This window comes from Trichomycterus rosablanca, chromosome 12 (genome assembly GCF_030014385.1).
Source record: "Trichomycterus rosablanca isolate fTriRos1 chromosome 12, fTriRos1.hap1, whole genome shotgun sequence".
Lineage (NCBI taxonomy): Eukaryota > Metazoa > Chordata > Actinopteri > Siluriformes > Trichomycteridae > Trichomycterus > Trichomycterus rosablanca.
Genome location: NC_085999.1, coordinates 23784911 through 23805467, shown reverse-complemented (window position 1 = coordinate 23805467; position 20557 = coordinate 23784911). Strand labels below are relative to the sequence as shown.

The window sequence follows — 20557 nt, the reverse complement described above, 5'->3', positions numbered from 1 at the left end:
CCAGTTCTGTGGCACACTAAATAAAATTGGGACAGAAAAGCATGTTCCACTTTGTAATGTTGCCATTCCTTTTCACGACACTTAAAAGGTGTTGTGGCACCAATAATACAAAGCAATGAAGCGTTTTAGGTGTTATACTGTGCTATTTTTCCAGCAAACACATCTTTAGGTGTGCAACAATATGAAGTTTGTGGTCACATGTTTCGTTTAAAAATCCTCCACCTATTCTCTATTTTGGAGGAATCAGGACTGTCAAGACTGCAGGCAGGCAGTACCAGTAACTGTACCCTACAGAGCCATGCCTTTGTAATGTGTGCCCAGCATTTGGTTTTGCATTGTCTTGGTAAAAATGCATGGACATCCCGTGAAAAGGTGACAACTCGAAGGCAGCATTTGTTCCTCTTAAATCTGAATCTTTTCTGCATTAATGCTGCCATCACAGAAGTGTAAATAACCTTTGCCAAGGGCACTGACACAGCCCCAAACCATGACAGACCGGACTGGTTGCTGAGTTGCATTTGTGAATGTAACTCTGTAGTTTAGTGCTTGACACAGGTTTGACAAAGTAATCCCTTGCCCATAAGGTTATACCAGTTATTAATAAATGTGCCATCTGAGGAATCGTAGATCATGGTTGTTCAGCTTAGGCTTGCGCCCTTGCCCTTTACGCACTGAAATTCCTCCATATACCTTGATATTTAATGATATTATGCACTGTAGCATAATCCCTACCATCCTGTCTTTGAGAAACATTGCTTTTAAACATTTTAATAATTTTCTCACACATTTGTTGACAAGCTATAGATCCTCTGCCCATCTTTGCTCCACAAAGACTGGATATTGTGGATACTGCTTTTGTACCAAATCATGATTACAATCACCTGTTTAAAATCACAACATGATTTATTTATTTTTACCTCATTACTAACCCTATAAAGCTCGATCCCTATTTTTTGGTTTGTGATCCAGCCTAAAATGCAGGAATGAATGTACAGTATATCAAGTTGGGCAGAAAAATATAAAAAAATCTCAGGTTCATCCAATATGTAATGAAAAAAAAGTCGAAGTGTATGTAAGAACCACAATGCATTTTTTGCATTTTCCATTCCATCCCAATTTTTGTTCTGATTTGAGGTTCTGGAGCTTTACAGACAACAAGGATCTTATCATCTGGTGAAAAGTGAGAATCAAAACTACTGTGGTACTGTTTCTGCTTGCGCTGTTAACTGTTACAGCTGTTTTGCTTTGTTAGGATTGTGTTAGGAAATTATACATTTTGTTCTTTAACAAAAGTGAGCTAAAGCTGAGGCATGATTGGGTTATGAAGGGCGAAAATACAAAACAGAACACAAAAGGTTGTATTGGAATGGCTAATAAAACAGCCTGGTCGAAGCCCGGACTTAAAACCAACAGAGACCTCTTCTGCATGAAACTGTGGAGCTGAAATTTATCCACCGTGACAAATCACAGAAAGTCTTTAGTTGCAGTCATTTCAGATAAGTGGTGTTGGGTAGCATTGTCCCTCATCGTCGCTCAAATAAACAAAAAATGATGATGATTATTATTATTATTATTAATAATAATAAAATAATGATTATTATTATTCTATTTATTTATGTATTTTTTTCCTATTTAGTGTAGTCAATTTCTCTTCCACTGTGTGAATCCTTGATTGCGTTCAGGGAGAATATATTGCAGCTCACGTGCCCAGCGTGTGCAGTCCTAGCCGACCCCTACCTCGATCTGCTCACCAAAGTCCTTGCACAGTGTTCGAAGACCCCACCCACTTGGTCCAGTCATTTCCCCACCCAGCATACACGGTGGCCAATTTGTGTCTGCTGCAGGCACTGCAAATTGTGCCTGCTAGATAGTGCCCAGTCGACCGGTAGTAGAGCCGATATTTAAACCAGGGTGTTCAGAATCTCGGCACTGGTGTGCTAGCGGAGTATCCCGCTGCTCCACCTGGACGCACAAAAATTAGTTTTACTACAATTGTATTAAAAGCCATACTTTTTGGGTTTTTTAGAGTGATACATTGTTTACTGTGACAAGTATGCATTGACCAATGGGATCAGAAAGAGGGCAATTACTTTTTCACAGCAATGTAACAGTTGTGTTTGATCTTTGTCTTGTAACATGGACCTTTGGGACTGATGGTCTTCTTCTGTATCTTATGACACTGTTGTTATTCTGGACTTCTTTTTCTTAAAATTTCTTGTACTGAAGTTATTTTTCCTGTCATCATTCATATAAATATCTGCATAGCTCCTGTTTTGCTGACTTTCACTCTGGAGAAGCTTTAATAATAAACCATTTTTGAAACTCCTAGTTCAAACGCAAACCCACTGCACACTCTTGATTTTATTTCAAAATATGTGCTCTCACTTTTCCTCTATGTATTTACTTCCTTTTTTCTCCTTATGTGCTGCTTGTTAAGCAGTAACTGCAATTGGATTTGGTGCTGTGTGGTGGGCAGAGAAATACCGCGTAGTTAGTGAGCTGAAAAAACACTGTAGGTGTTAATTCAGTATTTTGAATCTAGGATGACCTGAATCCAGGATGAAGTATGTAAAAGTAATATCAATTATGTAGAAATGGATATGTAATAGAATAACAAGACCTAAACCAAAGCCCATTGTTTCAGTTATTACCCAAAAGGCTTAATTATTTTTGACTAATTGCAATTTTCATTGATTATCATACATAAATGTAAAAAGAAAGATGATGTAGGGAAAAAGTGTGAACACACACGTTTGCACTGCAGGGTGCAGTGGAGGAAGACTGAAGCCGATTCACATTCTGATCTGACCAAACTGTATCTCACCGAGATACCCAGTGTTTTTTTAAAGAACACTGGCAGGTTATGTTCCGGTGTACCCTTGACCTTCACGTCGTCAAGTAAGAAGCACCTGATCAAGCTCTTTGTCCTAGTTCGTGAATCACCAAAAATGTTCCATGTGTTTGTAACTCGTACAGTCAACATACAGCCTATTTTTATGTGCACAGAGAAGTCACCAGCTGTAACAAAGAATTATGGAGACATGCTTAAAGAAATCCAGTAATAGAAAAAGGTTAGGTGCAGATAATATTGGAATCCCAAAACTGCAATGACAAACCTGTTTCTTACACTCACTCACTTTTTTAACCGCTTATCCAATTAGAGTCACGGGGGGTGCTGGAGTCTATCCCAGCTTTTCAATGGGTGCAAGGCACAGAAACACCCTGGACAGGGTGCCAGTCCATCGCAGGGCAGACACACATACACACCCATTCACCTATAGGGCAATTCAGTGTCTCCGATTAACCTGACTGCATGTTTTTGGACTGTGGGAGAAAACCGGAGCTCCTGGAGGAAACCCACGCAGACACGGGGAGAACATACAAACTCAGACCACCATGCCTGGGGATCGACCCCAGGACCTTCTTGCTGTGAGGCGATAGTGCTACCCACCAAGCCTTTCAATTTAACTACACCTGAATGTTTACATGGGACAGGTATACTTGAGAGTCCTCCTACATCCCAAAACATATCTAGGTGGATTTTCTACTCTGCATTTTCTCTAGGTATAAATGTGAATGAGTAAAGCAGTGGAGTCCATGAAATAATCCCACCTTGTGCATTGTGTTTTAGTGGTGACTTCATCCCAGATTAGCATAAAATGCATTAATGAATGAATAAATAATCCGATAAGTAGATGGATAAAACAGTAAAACATGGGAAATTATAAAATGTTTTACAGAAATCTGACTCATCAAACAATGTTTTAATCAATCTCGCTTTGTATACGGGAGCACAGTCATAAAAAAATAATTTATATACGTGGGTGTGAGACCCATATAAAACAACCCCAAATTAGAAAAAGTTGGGACAGTATGGAAAATCCAAATAAAATAAAAATGCAGTGTTTCTTACATTTACTTTGACTTTTATTTGATTGCAGTCAGTTTGAACCCAAGATATTTCATGTTTTGTCTGCTCAACTTCATTTCATTTGTTAATATACCTCCATTCCTGCAGTTCAGGTCTGCAACACATTCCAAAAAAAGATTGGGGCGGGGGCAATTTAGGGCTAGTAATGAGGTGAAAAAACTAAATAATGACGTGATTCCCAACAGGTGATGTCAACAGGTAATTGTAATCATGGTTTGGTCCAGTCTTTGGTAGAGAGTGAGTCTTTGATGAGCAATGATGGCCAGAGGATCTCCAGTTTGTCAACAAATGCATGAGAAAATTATTGAAATGTTTAAAAACAGTGTACCTCAAATAAAGATTGGAGGGGATTTGCATATTTCTCCCTCTACAGTGCATAATATCATTAAATGATTCAAGTAATCGGGAGGAAATTTAGTGCGTAAAGGCCAAGGGTGCAAGCTTAAGCTGAACACCCGTGATCTTCGACCCCTCAGACGGCACTGCATCAAGAATCACCACTCAACAATAGCTGATATAACCACATGGGTGAGGGATTACTTTGGCAAACCTTTGTCAAGCACAACAATACAGAGTTACATGCACAAATGCCACTAAAAACTTTACTGTGCAGAAAAGAAGCCTTATGTTAACCATGTCCAGAAGTGGTGTCGACTTCTCTGGGCTCTGAGGCATCTAGGATGGACCACACAGTGAAAATGTGTATTGTGGTCAGATGAATCAGCATTCCAGGTCTTTTTTGGAAAGACGAAAAGGACCATCCAGACTGTTATCAGCAACAAGTCCAAAAGCCAGGGTCTGTCATGGTATGGGGCTGTGTCAGTGCCCATCGCAAAGGTCATTTACACTTCTGTGATGGCAGCATTAATGCAGAAAAGTACATTGAGATCTTAGAGCAACATATGCTGCCTTCATCTTTTTTTGAGACGTTCATGCACTTTTTTCAACAAGACAATGCAAAACCACATGCTGCACACATTACAAACGCATGGCTGTGGAAGAAGAGGGTACGAGTACTGGACTGGCCTGCCTGCAGTCCTGACCTGTCCCCAATAGAGAATGTGTGGGGAATTTTTAAACCAAAAATGCGACAACGACGACCCCGTACTGTTGCACAACTTAAGACGTGTTTGCAGGAAGAATGGGACAAAATAAAAGCTGAAACAATAAATCACTTGGTATCCTCGGTGCCAAAACCTCTTTTAAGTGTGGTGAAAAGGAATGGCAACATTACAAAATGGTAAATGCTTTATTGTCCCAACTTTTTGTGGAATGTGTTGCAGGCCTGAAATGCTGTTTATTAATAAATAAAAAGAAGTTGAGCAGACAAAAGATAAAATATTTCAGGTTCATCCTGTCTGCAATCAAATAAAAGTCAATGTAAAGAACACTGTGTTTTTTTATTATTTGCATTTTTCATGCTGTCCCAACTTCTTCTGATTTGGGGTTGTAGGTCATATAAAAAGATCAAATTAAAATTGCTTGTCTTCTGACTCCTTCTCTACTGCACATTGTTTGAACCTGTGTGAGTGGAAATGTGAAGTGTAAAGGAAATCTAAAAATACCGAAATATGGGTGCACTGAGGCGTGGAACAAGTCAGAAGATGATTTTACATACTGATTAAGATTGATAGATTAAGCCATCAGCACTTACATAAATATTCACACCTTTGCTCAGAAAAATCTGCAAAGGAAGGCTGGGAAATAAGAGATGTCATTTTACTGAGCACATCCACACAGCAACATGTTTATTCTTTTTACCAAAATCTGTATATACACCGATCAGCCATAACATTAAAACCACCTCCTTGTTTCTACACTCACTGTCCATGCTATCAGCTCCACTTACCATATAGAAGCACTTTGTAGTTCTACAATTACTGACTGTAGTCCATCTGTTTCTATGCATGTTTTGTTAACGCCCTTTCATGCTGTTCTTCAATGGTCAGGACTCTCCCAGGACCACTACAGAGTAAGTATTATTTAGGTGGTGGATCATTCTCAGCACTGCAGTGACACTGACATGGTGGTGGTGTGTTAGTGTGTGTTGTGCTGGTATGAGTGGATAAGACACAGCAACACTGATGGAGTTTTTAAACACCTCACTGTCACTGCTGGACTGAGAATAGTCCACCAACCAAAAACATTCAGCCAACAGCGCCCTGTGGGCAGCATCCTGTGACCACTAATGAAGGTCTAGAAGATGACCAAGTCAAACAACAGCAATAGATGAGTGATCATCTCCGACTTTACATCTACAAGGTGGACCAACTAGGTAGGAGTGTCTAATAGAGTGGACAGTGAGTGGACACATTAAAAAACTTCAGCAGCACTGCTGTGTCTGATCCACTCATACCAGCACAACACACACTAACACACCACCACCATGTCAGTGTCACTGCAGGGCTGAGAATCATCCGCCACCTAAATAATACCTACTCTGTGGTGGTCCTGTGGGGATCCTGACCATTGAAGAACAGGGTGAAAGCAGGTTAAAAAGGTATGTAGAAAAACAGATGGACTACAGTCAGTAATTGTAGAACTACAAAGTTCTTCTATATTGTAAGTGGAGCTGATAAAATGGACAGTGAGTGTAGAAACCAGGAGATGGTTTTAATGTTATGGCTGATCGGTGTATAATCATAATAACATCTCATCTCATGTCAGATTTTTTTAATCACAGGACCAAACCTTCACTTCATGGTTACATCAGACATCAGAATAAGGACAGAGAGCGGTAGTCATATATCAGAAACTGCTAAATATATCAGAAACTGCTGATCTCACCAGACTTTCTCACCATACTAAACAGAAAACTTATAGTAAGCAACAATAATGTGGTAATAAATTCCATGTTAGTAAAAAAAATCTCAGAGACAAAGGCATATTCTGAGTGACAAGACCACAGCTGTGCAAATAAAATAGTCACCTCAAAAGCATTTCCGAACACAAATTTCATCAAAGTTTGAGGTAAACTGGCTGCAGCACTGACAAACCATATTAAGTTCTGCTCTGTTTAGTCAAGAATAAGAATCCAAGGCTACCAAAAGCTGGAACCTTGGAAAATGCTTTCAAGTCTAATAACTATTGATTTCCACTTTGACATTTGGATGGTTGAGTCAGAATTTAGTGTGAACAGCATGAATCTACAAACCTAGTGACCTTTTTTTTAACAGCTTAAGCTTGTGGTGATGCTTTATTTGCCACACCATTACACATAATGTGTTTACATAATAATGTAAACACATCACAATTTACATAATAATGTAAATAAACTGTTCTTAATGAAGAATCTCAACCTTCTATCCAGGATTCTTTAAGGGTCACCTGAGATAATTCCATTAGGGATAGTCACATTATCATAAGTTTAATTAGTTTTGAGCTCCTCTTATGTTCATGACATTATTCGCTACATAAAATGTGATAATTATCTCTTGATTACCTTTAAATGTGATTTGCATGTGGTGGAATAGAATATTCAGTGATCTAGCATTCTATATACAGTATATAATGCACTTCACAGATGTGATAAGTAGTAAGTAGGATTAAGTTGAGGTCACCAAAGATTTTAAACCCCTTAAAATAGGGACCACTGGACAAAAGAGATTGGGAAACCCAGTCTTAAAGCTTATGAAATAATCTAGGGACAGAAAAATTGTTTAAGTAAGCAGTTTCTTTGTGATGTTTCTTGAACTAGAAACAGATGTTTTAAATATTTGCAATGTCAATGAATATATATAACATTATGACCACTGACAGGTAAAGTGGGTGGGATATATTAGGCAGCAAGTGAACATTTTATCCTCAAAGTTGATGTGTTAGAAGCAGGAAAAATGGGCAAGTGTAAGAATTTGAGCGAGTTTGACAAGGGGTGTGTTCGAAAAACTGGTGAGCTGCCTTGTTGTCTTACTGACTACATAGGCAGCTGCCTCAGTAGAGAGGATTCTAATCAGTTAATGACTTATAAGGCAGGTTATTCAAATGTGCTACTTAGACAGAGATTCCATCGGGTTTCGCGTTTAGCATTTAGCATCTTGCCATTAAAACCAATGGATTGAGGTAGCACAGCATGCTAACATGTCAATATAGCATCTGCCTTTATGTACCGATAATGGTTACATTTCCTGACAAGCCTGAACTTGCAAATAAAAACACTCGGTACAAGTTTATACCAGTTAAAAATCAGTAAAATTTTATTTAGGTTTGAAAATAACTCGTTTGTCCGCACCGTCAGCCATGTTTATTTTTCTGTGAGAGAAGAGCACCCGACCCGCAATGAATTCTGGAATTGCCTTGATTACTTAGGCAGCACTCGTTTTGGAGTGAAAATAACATTGAAATATTAAGATGCCTCAGTAGTGAGGATATTAAGGCATCTAGGATTTCGAACAGCCTCCTTCTCGGGAGCGTGCACAGAATGACGTAAAATGCTGCCTATGTAGACAGCACACTAGCTTTTCGAACACACCCAAGGTCCACATTGTAATGGCTAGGGTCAGAGCATCTCCAAAACTGCAGCTCTTGTGGGGTGTTCCCGGTCTGCAGTGGTCAGTATCTATCAAAAGTGGTCCAAGGAGGGAACAGTGGTAAATCTGCGACAGGGTCATGGGCATTCGTGGGGAATGAAGGCTGGCCCGTGTGGTCCGATCCAACAGACGAGCTACTGTAGCTCAAATTGCTGAAGAAGTTAATGTTGGTTCTGATAGAAAGGTGTCAGAATACACAGTGCATCACAGTTTTTGCATATGGCGCTGCATAGTTGCAGACCAGTCAGGGTGCCCATGCTGACTCCTGTCCACCGCCGAAAGCTCCAACAATGGGCATCCGAGCATCAGAACTGGACCAATGAAAGAAGGTGGCCTGGTCTGATGAATCATGTTTTCTTTTACATCATATGGATGGCCGGGTGCGTGTGCGTCACTTACCTGGGGAACACATGGCACAAGCATACACTATGGGAAGAAGGCAAGCAGGCAGAGGCAGTGTGATGCTTTGGGCAACGTTCTTCTGGAAAACCTTGGGTCCTGCCATCCATTTGGATGTGACTTTGACACGTACCACCTACCTAAGCATTGTTGCAGACCATGTACACCCTTTCATGGAAATGGTATTCCCTGATGGCTGTGGCCTCTTTCAGCACGATAATGCACCCTGCCACAAAGCAAAAATGGTTCAGGAATAGTTTGAGGAGCATTACAACAAGTTTGAGGTGTTGACTTGGCCTCCAAAGTCCCCAGATCTCAATCCAATCGAGCATCTGTGGGATGTGTGGGACAAACAAGTCCGATCTATGGAGGCCCCACCTACAGCCACTTACAGGAGACACCACAGCACACCTTCAGGGGTCTATGGGAGTCCATGTCTCGACGTGTCAGGGCTGTTTTGGCAGCAAAAGGGAGACCAACACAGTATTAGAAAGGTGGTTGTAACGTTATGCCTGGTCAGTGTATATATATTCATTTTATCCTCTTTATTCTCTTCTTTTCTCTTATGTTTGTATATTTGAGTTCCTAAGCCTCCCAACACACATTTCAATGTACAAATTGTAAAAATAAACATGAAACTTGAACTTAAAAGTGATAGGATCAGAGTGATAGGCCAAGTTATGCATCTATTATTCTCTGTGGAGCTGGACATGGCAAGAACAGATATTTAGTCTACAACCACACATCTACTTGTTGGGCATGCATGAACAGGTTCCGCATCTGGTATCAACTATTACCATTTTGGTAGCTATGGCAACACACATCTTGGATTTTCCTGCTCATGGTCGGATAAGTAAACATAACTTCCTGCATCTAGGTGATGTTTCTGTAGAGCCCTCGGCTTTCTCCGGGACTCCTGAAGGATCTGGATGTAACAGAATGTGATAGGGACATACTGATGAACTCTTTTTGAACTATGAGGAGATTGATTGAGAAGTTGTTGTTGCATTTATGCAGGCAGGTCCAGATGGGGAGATCACAGCTGAGGAGCAGGTACAGATGCTGCTGGATGCCAAACTGCAGTGCCTCCTCGCTGTGTCTACACATGACCTTACAGGTAGGAGAAATGACCTTGACAGATTACATTTTTTGGCTTGCTATTATTTAGAATCCTGTACCTGGAGAGTTGATACAATACTGCCTCAAACTCTTTTCACACATACAGAGTTTAGACAGTGATTTACAGAAAGACCTTGTACACTTGTAGACCTTGAGCTGGGTGCATACCTGGTCGACACAAATACTACATACTATATACACTGTGGACACCCCTTGTAATGAATAAGTTCTGATGTTTCAGGGTTGTGGTGGGTCCAGTTTCCCCGGGATCATTGGGCGCAATGCAGTAACATCCATCAACCCCCTCATACCACCATATTTAGCCAATACTTTAGGTATAGGGCAGCGGTAGGTCTGCTGGTTTAAGCAACACATCTGCCAGCTTGCCACTATTGGGCCCGTGAGCAAGGCCCTTAACCCTCAATTGCTTGTGATGTATACTGTCTAAATTGTAAGTCGCTTTGGATAAAAACGTCTGCCAAATGCTGAAACCCAACCCCCAACCGTCCAATAGCACTGCTGGGGATTTGAACCCTGGATCCAGTAGCAGTAGGCAAGCGGTAATTAACTGCTGTGCAAACCAAGCACACATTACTTATTATCTGTACTTTTACTGTAGGATGTCTGCTCAAATAGGGTTTAAAACATGAGCAGTCTTCACTCGACTTGATTTGCAGTAAAGCAAATAAAATTAAATTTTAAATTAACAATGAACAGTCGCTTTGTTTAGCGCTCGGTTTGAGAGGTGCTGTAATACGTCATCAAAGTGTGCATATGAGACGAAACTGCTTTTGTGTGGAATAACCAACAGATTTACTCTGAAAGCGTCCACATGTATCTGTGTTTAGCTGTATTTTCTTTCTGTTTCACTTTTAAACTTGTGTTATAGCTCAGGGTTCTGAGAAATTGTAAGAATCAGCTTTTTATTTCAGTGTTTTTTTTTTATATATTTGTGGTATTTTCAGCGTATAAGTGTCAAAAACAACCCCATTGTTTTACATTAGCCGAAAATATATGTAAGTCCTTGGGACCATGGAATGCATTAACAGGTTTCCCATACATCCTTATGGAAAAAAAACCCTTGAAACTCAATGCCTCTTAAACTCAATGCCACTCCCAGAACCAATTGACTGAGTTTCAAGGTATCACTGTAATAAAAAAAAAAAAACAGGCATGCTTAATTCAACAATCAACATTCAATAGTCTGAATGGCTAGTTGCCTTGTCTGTTTATGTACATCTATCTGACATACATCAGACAATTATCTAATACAATAGTAGTAATACAACAGTGAAATTAAAATTAATAACTACAATCTGTCAGCCCTCAACCTTTTTAAAATAAATAATTTTACATTTACATTTTTGGCATTTAGCAGACATTCTTATCCAGAGCGACTTACAGAAGTGCTTCCATAGTGAACATTACCTTACTCTAGTTTAAGTAAACAACCGTCCAAGAATACAAATCTGCTGAAAACCCTGCTAAATAATTATTAAATAATGATTCAAATCCAGAGTTTGTATCAGTTTGGTTAAAGACATTTTATTTCTATAAATAAAATTAATAATTCTTGGAAAATTAAAGTTTTTTTTAATTTCATTAGCTGTTACATAAACAGGGCGGCACGGTGGCTCGGTGGGTCACCTTCCAGGAAGAAGGTCCTGGGTTCGATCCCCAGGCGGGGCGATCTGGGTCCTTTCTGTGTGGAGTTTGCATGTTCTCCCCGTGTTTCCTCCGGGAGCTCCAGTTTCTTCCCAGAATCCAAAAACATGCAGTCAGCTTAATTTTAGACACTGAATTACCCTATAGGTGAATGGGTGTGTGTATGAGTGTCTGCCCTGCAATGGATTGGCGCCCCGTCCAGGGTGTTATTGTGTGCCTTGCACCCATTGAAAAGCTGGGATAGGCTCCAGCACCCCCGCGACCCTGATTGGATAAGCGGTTAAGAAAAGTCAGTGAGTGAGTGTTACATAAGCACACATAACATCAGCATGCAGCTGGTTTCTTCTTACATTTAAATCTAAATAAATCTTTCCAGCCTCATGTTTATTAATAAAACATTCACTCACAGTCCTTTGAGTGCATGGCTTGGTGCATGCGATACATGTTTGTCCACTTAAAAAGTGGATTAAAAGCAACTCACTGCTGTTTTTTTATTTCTTTATGAACCTCAAAACCCTTTTTCAGGAATGTTGAGATGTTCTGTAAGTTGCAATTTAAAAAATAATCTGATTTGTTATTTATCTTGAATCATAATTTGACTGATAGAGAAAAGTTTTCCATTATTTTACTGATCAAGCTAATGGTTTGGAAGCCTAGGGAACTAATTGCTTCAGTCTAGCAAGTGGAATCTTTTCCATTTTTGCTTGGTACACGACTTTAGCTGCTCAACACTCAGTACACCGTGGTTGCCATCGTCTGATTCTCCTCTTCATGCTGCACCATACATTTTTCCAACAGGAGACAGATCTGGAATGCAGGCAGGCCATTTGAGCACATGCATTCTGTGTCTATGGTTGTAGTGTGTACAGAATAAGGCCTGGAATGTTCTGCTGAAATAATGATGGACTTTCCAGGAAAAGATGTTCTGATGGCAGCGTGTGTTAGATCATTCAGAACACTTTCCTAGCACTCAGATAGTCAAATATTCATGTCCATTACAAGCTTAATTAATGAGGGTTTCATAGACCCAACAAATCCATCAACGACAGATCATTATTCTCCTTCAGCAAATTTATCAGCTGGCATTTCACTGACATTCACTCAAATCAGATCTAGAAGAACACCTGAATTGACTATTTTTCTAATAACAGATTTCCTGCCAGGCTTATAATCCTATCAATAACGCCTTGTTAAAACAGCCCTTCATAAACTGCATTTGTAGTCATATTGGAAACAGTTCCTTTGATATCCCCATTTTGATGTTATGCCACTATCCGTGCTGCATGTAGCAGGATGATTAGAGCCCTTAAGGATTCATTGCTCATTCTTAGAGGTCTTTTATGAGCTAAAAGTGGATTCAAATAATAAAAAAAACATTTGCTTTAATTTGCTTGTAATTATATCTTAACCTTTCATCACTGGACTACATTAAGTGTTTAGCAAGTCCTTGATGGTTATAAGTTATATAACTATGACAACAGATTTTTTTAAGGAAATCGGTCATGCCTTAATTTAATAATACAACCCCAAATCAGAGAAAGTTGAGACAGTATGGAAAATGCAAACAAAATAAAAATGCAGTGTTCCATACATTTACTTTGACTTTCATTTCATTGCAGACAGTATAAACCTAAGATATTTCATGTTTTGTCTGGTCAACTTCATTTCATGATCTCAATGTATTTTTCTGCATTAATGTTGCCATCACAGAAGTGTAAATTACCTTTGCCAAGGGCACTGACACAGCCCCATACCCTGACAGTCCTGGCTTTTGGACCTGTTGCTGACAGCGTCCTTTTTTCCCCCCAAAAAAATAAAAAACCTGGAATGTTGATTAATCTGACCACAATACATGTTTCCACTGTGTTATGGTCCATCCTAGATGTCTCTGAGCCCAGAGAAGTCAACACCGCTTCTGGACATGGTTAACATAAGGCTTCTTTTTTGCACAGTAAAGTTTTATGTGGCATTTGTGCATGTAACTCTGTATTGTAGTGCTTGACAAAGGTTTGCCAAAGTAATCCCTCACCCATGTGGTTATATCAGCTATTGTTGAGTGGCAATTCTTGATGCAGTGCTGTCTGAGGGATCAAAGATCACAGGCGTTTAGCTTAAGCTTGCGCCCTTGGCTTTGACGCACTGAAATTCCTCCAGATTCCTTGAATCGTTTAATGATATTATGCACTGTAGAGGAAGAAATATGCAAATCCCTTCCAATCTTTCTTTGAGGTAAATTTCAATAATTTTCTTACACATTTGTTGACAAAATGGAGATCCTCTGATCATCTTTGCTAATTAAAGCCTTTTCCTGAATGCTGCTTTTGTACCAAACCATGATAAGAATCACCTGTTGACATCATCTGTTTGGAATCACATCATTATTTAGTTTTTTCACTTCATTAGTAGCCCTAAATTGCCCCAGTCCCAACTTTTTTTGGAATGTGCTGCAGGCCTGAAATGCAGGAATGGAGGTTTATTAACAAATGAACTGAAGTTGAGCAGACAAAACATGAAAAATATTGGGTTCAAACTGTCTGCAATCAAATAAAAGTCAAAGTAAATGTAAGGAACACTGCATTTTTATTTTATTTGCATTTTCCATACTGTCCCAACTTTTTCTTATTTGGGGTTGTAGATAAAGACTATGCAGAAGTGAAGGTTTCATGGGGGCATTTCCGTAACATGGCTGGCAGGAGGGATGTAAACAATATGCCGACATCAATGACGTTTTAACGATTGCTTTATGTTTTGGTAATTAAAAGAAATAAAAATGGATTTACTTTGCAGACAGTTGTATACATCAAAGCCATGCTGTTACAATATGACCAATCAGAATGCAAATATTCTAGTAATAAGCCTTAGCCACTGTTAGATGTTTATGTATCGGACAGTGGTAGCCAGTGTAGAGCTGTAGATTACCAACAAGAAGGTTGTGGGTTTAAATCCCAGCTCTGCCATGCAGTCACCGTTGGGCCATTGAGCTAAGCTCTTCCCCTCTCGGCTTCAGAGGTGTTGTACAATGGCTGCGGCTGTGGGTTTAGACACCAGCTTCCAAAAAAGCTGGGATATGCATACAGTGTATCACAAAAGTGAGTACACCCCTCACATTTCTGCAAATATTTCATTATGTCTTTTCATGGGACAACACTATAGACATGAAACTTGGATATAATTTAGAGTAGTCAGTGTACAGCTTGTATAGCAGTATAGATTTACTGTCTTCTGAAAATAACTCAACACACAGCCATTAATGTCTAAATAGCTGGCAACATAAGTGAGTACACCCCACAGTGAACATGTCCAAATTGTGCCCAAATGTGTCGTTGTCCCTCCCTGGTGTCATGTGTCAAGGTCCCAGGTGTAATTGGGGAGCAGGGCTGTTAAATTTGGTGTTTTGGGTACAATTCTCTCATACTGGCCACTGGATATTCAACATGGCACCTCATGGCAAAGAACTCTCTGAGGATGTGAGAAATAGAATTGTTGCTCTCCACAAAGATGGCCTGGGCTATAAGAAGATTGCTAACACCCTGAAACTGAGCTACAGCATGGTGGCCAAGGTCATACAGCGGTTTTCCAGGACAGGTTCCACTCGGAACAGGCTTCGCCAGGGTCGACCAAAGAAGTTGAGTCCACGTGTTCGGCGTCATATCCAGAGGTTGGCTTTAAAAAATAGACACATGAGTGCTGCCAGCATTGCTGCAGAGGTTGAAGACGTGGGAGGTCAGCCTGTCAGTGCTCAGATCATACGCCGCACACTGCATCAACTCGGTCTGCATGGTCGTCATCCCAGAAGGAAGCTGACGCACAAGAAAGCCCGCAAACAGTTTGCTGAAGACAAGCAGTCCAAGAACATGGATTACTGGAATGCCCTGTGGTCTGACGAGACCAAGATAAACTTGTTTGGCTCAGATGGTGTCCAGCATGTGTGGCGGCGCCCTGGTGAGAAGTACCAAGACAACTGTATCTTGCCTACAGTCAAGCATGGTGGTGGTAGCATCATGGTCTTGGGCTGCATGAGTGTTGCTGGCACTGGGGAGCTGCAGTTCATTGAGGGAATCATGAATTCCAACATGTACTGTGACATTCTGAAACAGAGCATGATCCCCTCACTTCGAAAACTGGGCCTCATGGCAGTTTTCCAACAGGATAACGACCCCAAACACAACCTCCAAGATGACAACTGCCTTGCTGAGGAAGCTGAAGGTAAAGGTGATGGACTAAACCAAATTGAGCACCTGTGGCGCATCCTCAAGTGGAAGGTGGAGGAGTTCAAGGTGTCTAACATCCACCAGCTCCGTGATGTCATCATGGAGGAGTGGAAGAGGATTCCAGTAGCAACCTGTGCAGCTCTGGTGAATTCCATGCCCAGGAGGGTTAAGGCAGTGCTGGATAATAATGGTGGTCACACAAAATATTGACACATTTGGGCACAATTTGGACATGTTCACTGTGGGGTGTACTCACTTATGTTGCCAGCCATTTAGACATTAATGGCTGTGTGTTGAGTTATTTTCAGAAGACAGTAAATCTACACTGCTATACAAGTTGTACACTGACTACTCTAAGTTATATCCAAGTTTTAGTTCTATAGTGTTGTCCCATGAAAAGATATAATAAAATATTTGCAGAAATGTGAGGGGTGTACTCACTTTTGTGATACACTGTATAACAAATTTCATTTTACTTTACAGATGTAGTGGGGCAGCAGTAGCTACGGGTTAAGGTACTGGTCTAGTGATCAAAAGGTTGCAGGTTCAAGCTTGACCACTGTTGCCACGGGTGGGCCCTTGTGCAAGCCTCAATTGCTTGCATTGTATTCAGTCACAAATGTTTCTTTGGATAAAAGTGTTCGCTAAATGCTGTAAATGTAATTGTGTATATGTATATAATAAAAATAATGGCATTCCATCTGCTCTGGATTATCCTTATCCTTACTAGGAGGCGGTGGAAATGATTTGCTGATTGCAGCAAAAAGTTCCTTTTGCTAGATTGATGCTTTCAGACTGGAGGATCTGAGTTGCCATGCCGTGTGTAGTTTTTAGCTGTAGTGATTTTTATACAAGAATGTATTTTGCAGAGGAGTCAGAAGTCCTCGTCTATGTTTAAATGTCAGGAAGTGACATTTGTGTAAATGTTGCGTGAAATATTCTAAGAAGCAAAAATAGTAAAATAGTCCTGAAAGTGTTCTAAGACGCATTTAAATGAGACTGCTTAATGAGAACTCTCTGTGCCCTGCTAAGTCATCATGCCCTAAATGGAAAAGCTGTAAGTACAGCTACATACAGTAGTACCTATTGTGCAGTTCATACCATTCCAACTTATAAATGATCCATCTGTCATTTGGGACCGCATGGGGGCACAGTGGGTAGCACTGTCGCCTCACAGCAAGAAGGCGCTTGTTTGATTTCCTGGTTGGGCAGCAAAGGGCCTTTCTGTTCAAAGACATGCAGTCATCCCAATTGGAGCTACAAGAAAATTGCCCTAAGTGTGTAAATGTGTGTGTGTGTCTATGTGATGGCATGGTGACCTGTCTGGGGTGTTACCTGCCTTTCTCCCAATGAATTATGAATTAATTAATTAATTTGGGACTCCTTTATTAAGGTCTTTGCAACAAAGGCCGAAGGAAAATATCAACAAAGTGTCAAAGGTGGAAGCCCATAATACCATAATTTCAAAAACAAATGACATCACATCTACATAATCTACAAATTTTTGGTTGAGCATGTGCAGTCTGCAGTGGTCAGTATCTATCAAAAGTGGTCCAAGGAGGAACAGTGGTAGACCGGCAACAGGGTCATGGGCGGTCAAGGCTCAATGAAGCACATGGGGAGTGAAGGCTGGTCCGTGTGGTCCGATACAACAGACGAGCTACTGTAGCTCAGATTGCTGAAGAAGTTAATGCTGGTTCTGATAGAAAGGTGTCAGAATACACAGTGCATCACAGTTTATTGCGTATGGGGCTGCATAGCTGCAGACCAGTCAGGGTGCCCATGCTGACCCCTGTCCACCACCGAAAGTGCCAACAATGGGCACGTCGAAACTGGACCACAGAGCAATGGAAGAAGGTGGCCTGGTCTGATGAATCACATTTTCTTTTACACATGGATGGCCGGGTGCGTGTGCGGCATTTAACTGGGGAACACATGGCACCAGGATGCACTATGGGAAGAGGGCAAGTCTGTGGAGGCAGTGTGATGCTTTGGGCAATGTTGTGCTGGGAAACCTTGGGTCCTGCCTCCATGTGGATGTTACTTTGACACGTACCACCTACATAAGCATTGTTGCAGACCATGTACACCCTTTCATGGAAACAGTATTCCCTGATGGCTGTGGCCTCTTAAAGCAAGATGATGCGCCCTGCCACAAAGCAAAAATGATTCAGGAATGGTTTGAGGAGCACAACAATGAGTTTGAGGTGTTGACTCGGCCTTCAAATTCCCCAGATCACAATCCAATCGAGCGTCTGTGGGATGTGCTGGACGAACATATCCGATCCATGGAGGCCCCACCTCGCAACTTACAGGAGTTTAAGGATCTGCTGCTAACATCTTGGTGCCAGATATCACAACACACCTGCAGGGGTCTAGTGGAGTCCATGCCAACTACTACACACTCTTGATATACTGTATTTGTGTAAAAAATAAGCAAATACCCATAGACTTACGTTATATTTTACACTGCTATTGCTATTGATGCTTGGCTTAGGCTTTACTTCTTGTAGTCAATAATTAAATCAATCATGTACTGATACTGACTTTCACAAACTACCCTCAAACTAGAATACTACAATACACTACAATACAGAGTAACATGCACAAATGCCACTTAAAACCTTACTGTGCAAAAAAAGAAGCCTTATGTTAACCATGTCTAGAAGTGGCTACGACTTCTCTGGGCTTGGAGGCATCTAGGATGGATCATCACATAGTGGAAACATGTATTGTGGTCAGATGAATCAGCATTCCAGGTCTTTTTTGGAAAACATCGGATGGACATTGTGTGCTCCGGACCAAAGACAAAGGTCTGCTGGGTCTTATCAGCAACAAGTCCCAAAGCCAGGGTCTGTCATGGTATGGGGCTGTGTCAGTGCCTCTGGCAAAGATAATTTACTCTTCTGTGATGGCAGCATTAATGCAGAAAAGTACATTGAGATCTTAAAGCAACGTATGCTGCCTTCAAGACAATACAAAAGCACATGCTGCACACATTACAAAGGCATGGCTGCAGAAGAAGAGGGTACGGGAACTGGACTGGCCTGCCTGCAGTCCTGACCTGTCTCCAATAGAGAACGTGTGGAGAATTTTTAAATGAAAGATGCGACAACGACAACCCTGTACTGTTGTACATCTTAAGACGTGTTTGCAGGAAGAATGGGACAAAATAAAAGAAACACTAAATCACTTGGTATCCTCGGTGCCAAAACGTCTTTTAAGTGTGGTGAAAAGGAATGGCAGCATTACAAAGTAGTAAATGCTTTATTGTCCCAACTTTTTTTGGAATGTGTTGCAGGCCTGAAATCCAGGAATGGATGTTTATTAATAAATGAAATTAAGTTGAGCAGACAAAACATGAAATGTCTCAGGTTCATCCTGTCTGCAATCAAATAAAGTCGAAGTAAATGTAAAAAAACTTATTATTATTAGCATTTTCCATGCTGTCCCAACTTTTTTTTATTTGGGGTTGTACTACAACTACACAGTATGAAAATCAAAGTAAAAAAAAACTGCATTTTTATGTGCATTTTCCATACTGTCCCTTTTTCTGATTTGGGGTTTTAGATTTGAAATAATGTCCTTACTGTTGCTATCTCAATGGCTAAGGTTTTTCTAAAATACCCTCATGCTAGATGAAGGAATACAGATAGCATGTCAGGCTGCTTAGTGCTATGTTAAGCTCTTTGCATTTGCCACTTTTGAAACAAAAATGGCAAAAAAATTAAGACAAAGTGGCTGTGGGCTGCACATGCTGGAGGAATGTTGTTCTAATCTGCAAGGCTCCTTGGCCAGCATGGGTGTACTTTCTTTTTTTGGAAGTATAATGCCATATAAAAATTTGTTCTATGTCTGAATTTGATTAAGGATAATAATAATAATAAGGTTTATTTATATATTCACAAGGTTTACAGGAGAGGACGAACAAAAATACAGTTTGAAAAGAAAATACTTTAGTAGAAACTTAAAAGAAGAAATAGAAGAGCAATCTCACAGGTATTAAGGCAGAGAGTTCCAGAGCTTAGGAGCAACCGTACTGAAAGATCTGCCACCCATTGAGGACTGTTTAGTCAGAGGCGTAAAGAGAAACCTACCACCGGAGGACTTTAAGGAGCAAGAGGGAACGTAAGGGTGTAAAAGCCTCGAATATAAGCTGGGGCCAGACCATGGCAAGCTTTAAAAGTAAAAGGCAGAGTTTTGAATTCCAAACTTTTGCATAAGACTTTATGATGTAGCATGCTTTTCATTAGGGATGCATCTATACCATTTTTTCCCAACCGAGTACGAGTACAAGTACATGTATTTTTGCACTCGCCGATACCGATACCTATTTAGAATGATGCAATCTGGAGCATTATGGAATAGTGTAGTTTTTAGTGTAAAATAGTGCAGTGGAACAGACATCATTGAGAAAGCTTCTGACAAGCTAACGTAAACGTTCATTAATAAACGCACGTAATTAACGTTGTGCACATCATACATGCGATGCGATTCTGCTGATTGAAATATTTACTTTAAAAAGATAATACAGTTCGATCCCATCTGAGCCGATTCTATCAGCACATACAGGGGTTGGACAAAATAACTGAAACACCTGGTTTTAGACCACAATAATTTATTAGTATGGTGTAGGGCCTCCTTTGGCGACCAATACAGCGTCAATTCGTCTTGGAAATGACATATACAAGTCCTGCACAGTGGTC

General features: G+C 40.5%; 1 protein-coding gene across 1 annotated transcript in view; it reads left to right on the top strand.

The window, feature by feature from the left end:
- Positions 1-9867: 9867 nt before the first annotated feature.
- Positions 9868-20557, top strand: part of pth2ra (parathyroid hormone 2 receptor a) — a 172014-nt gene continuing 161324 nt past the window's right edge. The window contains exon 1 of the mRNA XM_063005758.1: positions 9868-9973. Within this exon, the coding sequence (XP_062861828.1) occupies positions 9868-9973 (106 nt within the window). The remainder of the gene's footprint in view (positions 9974-20557) is intronic.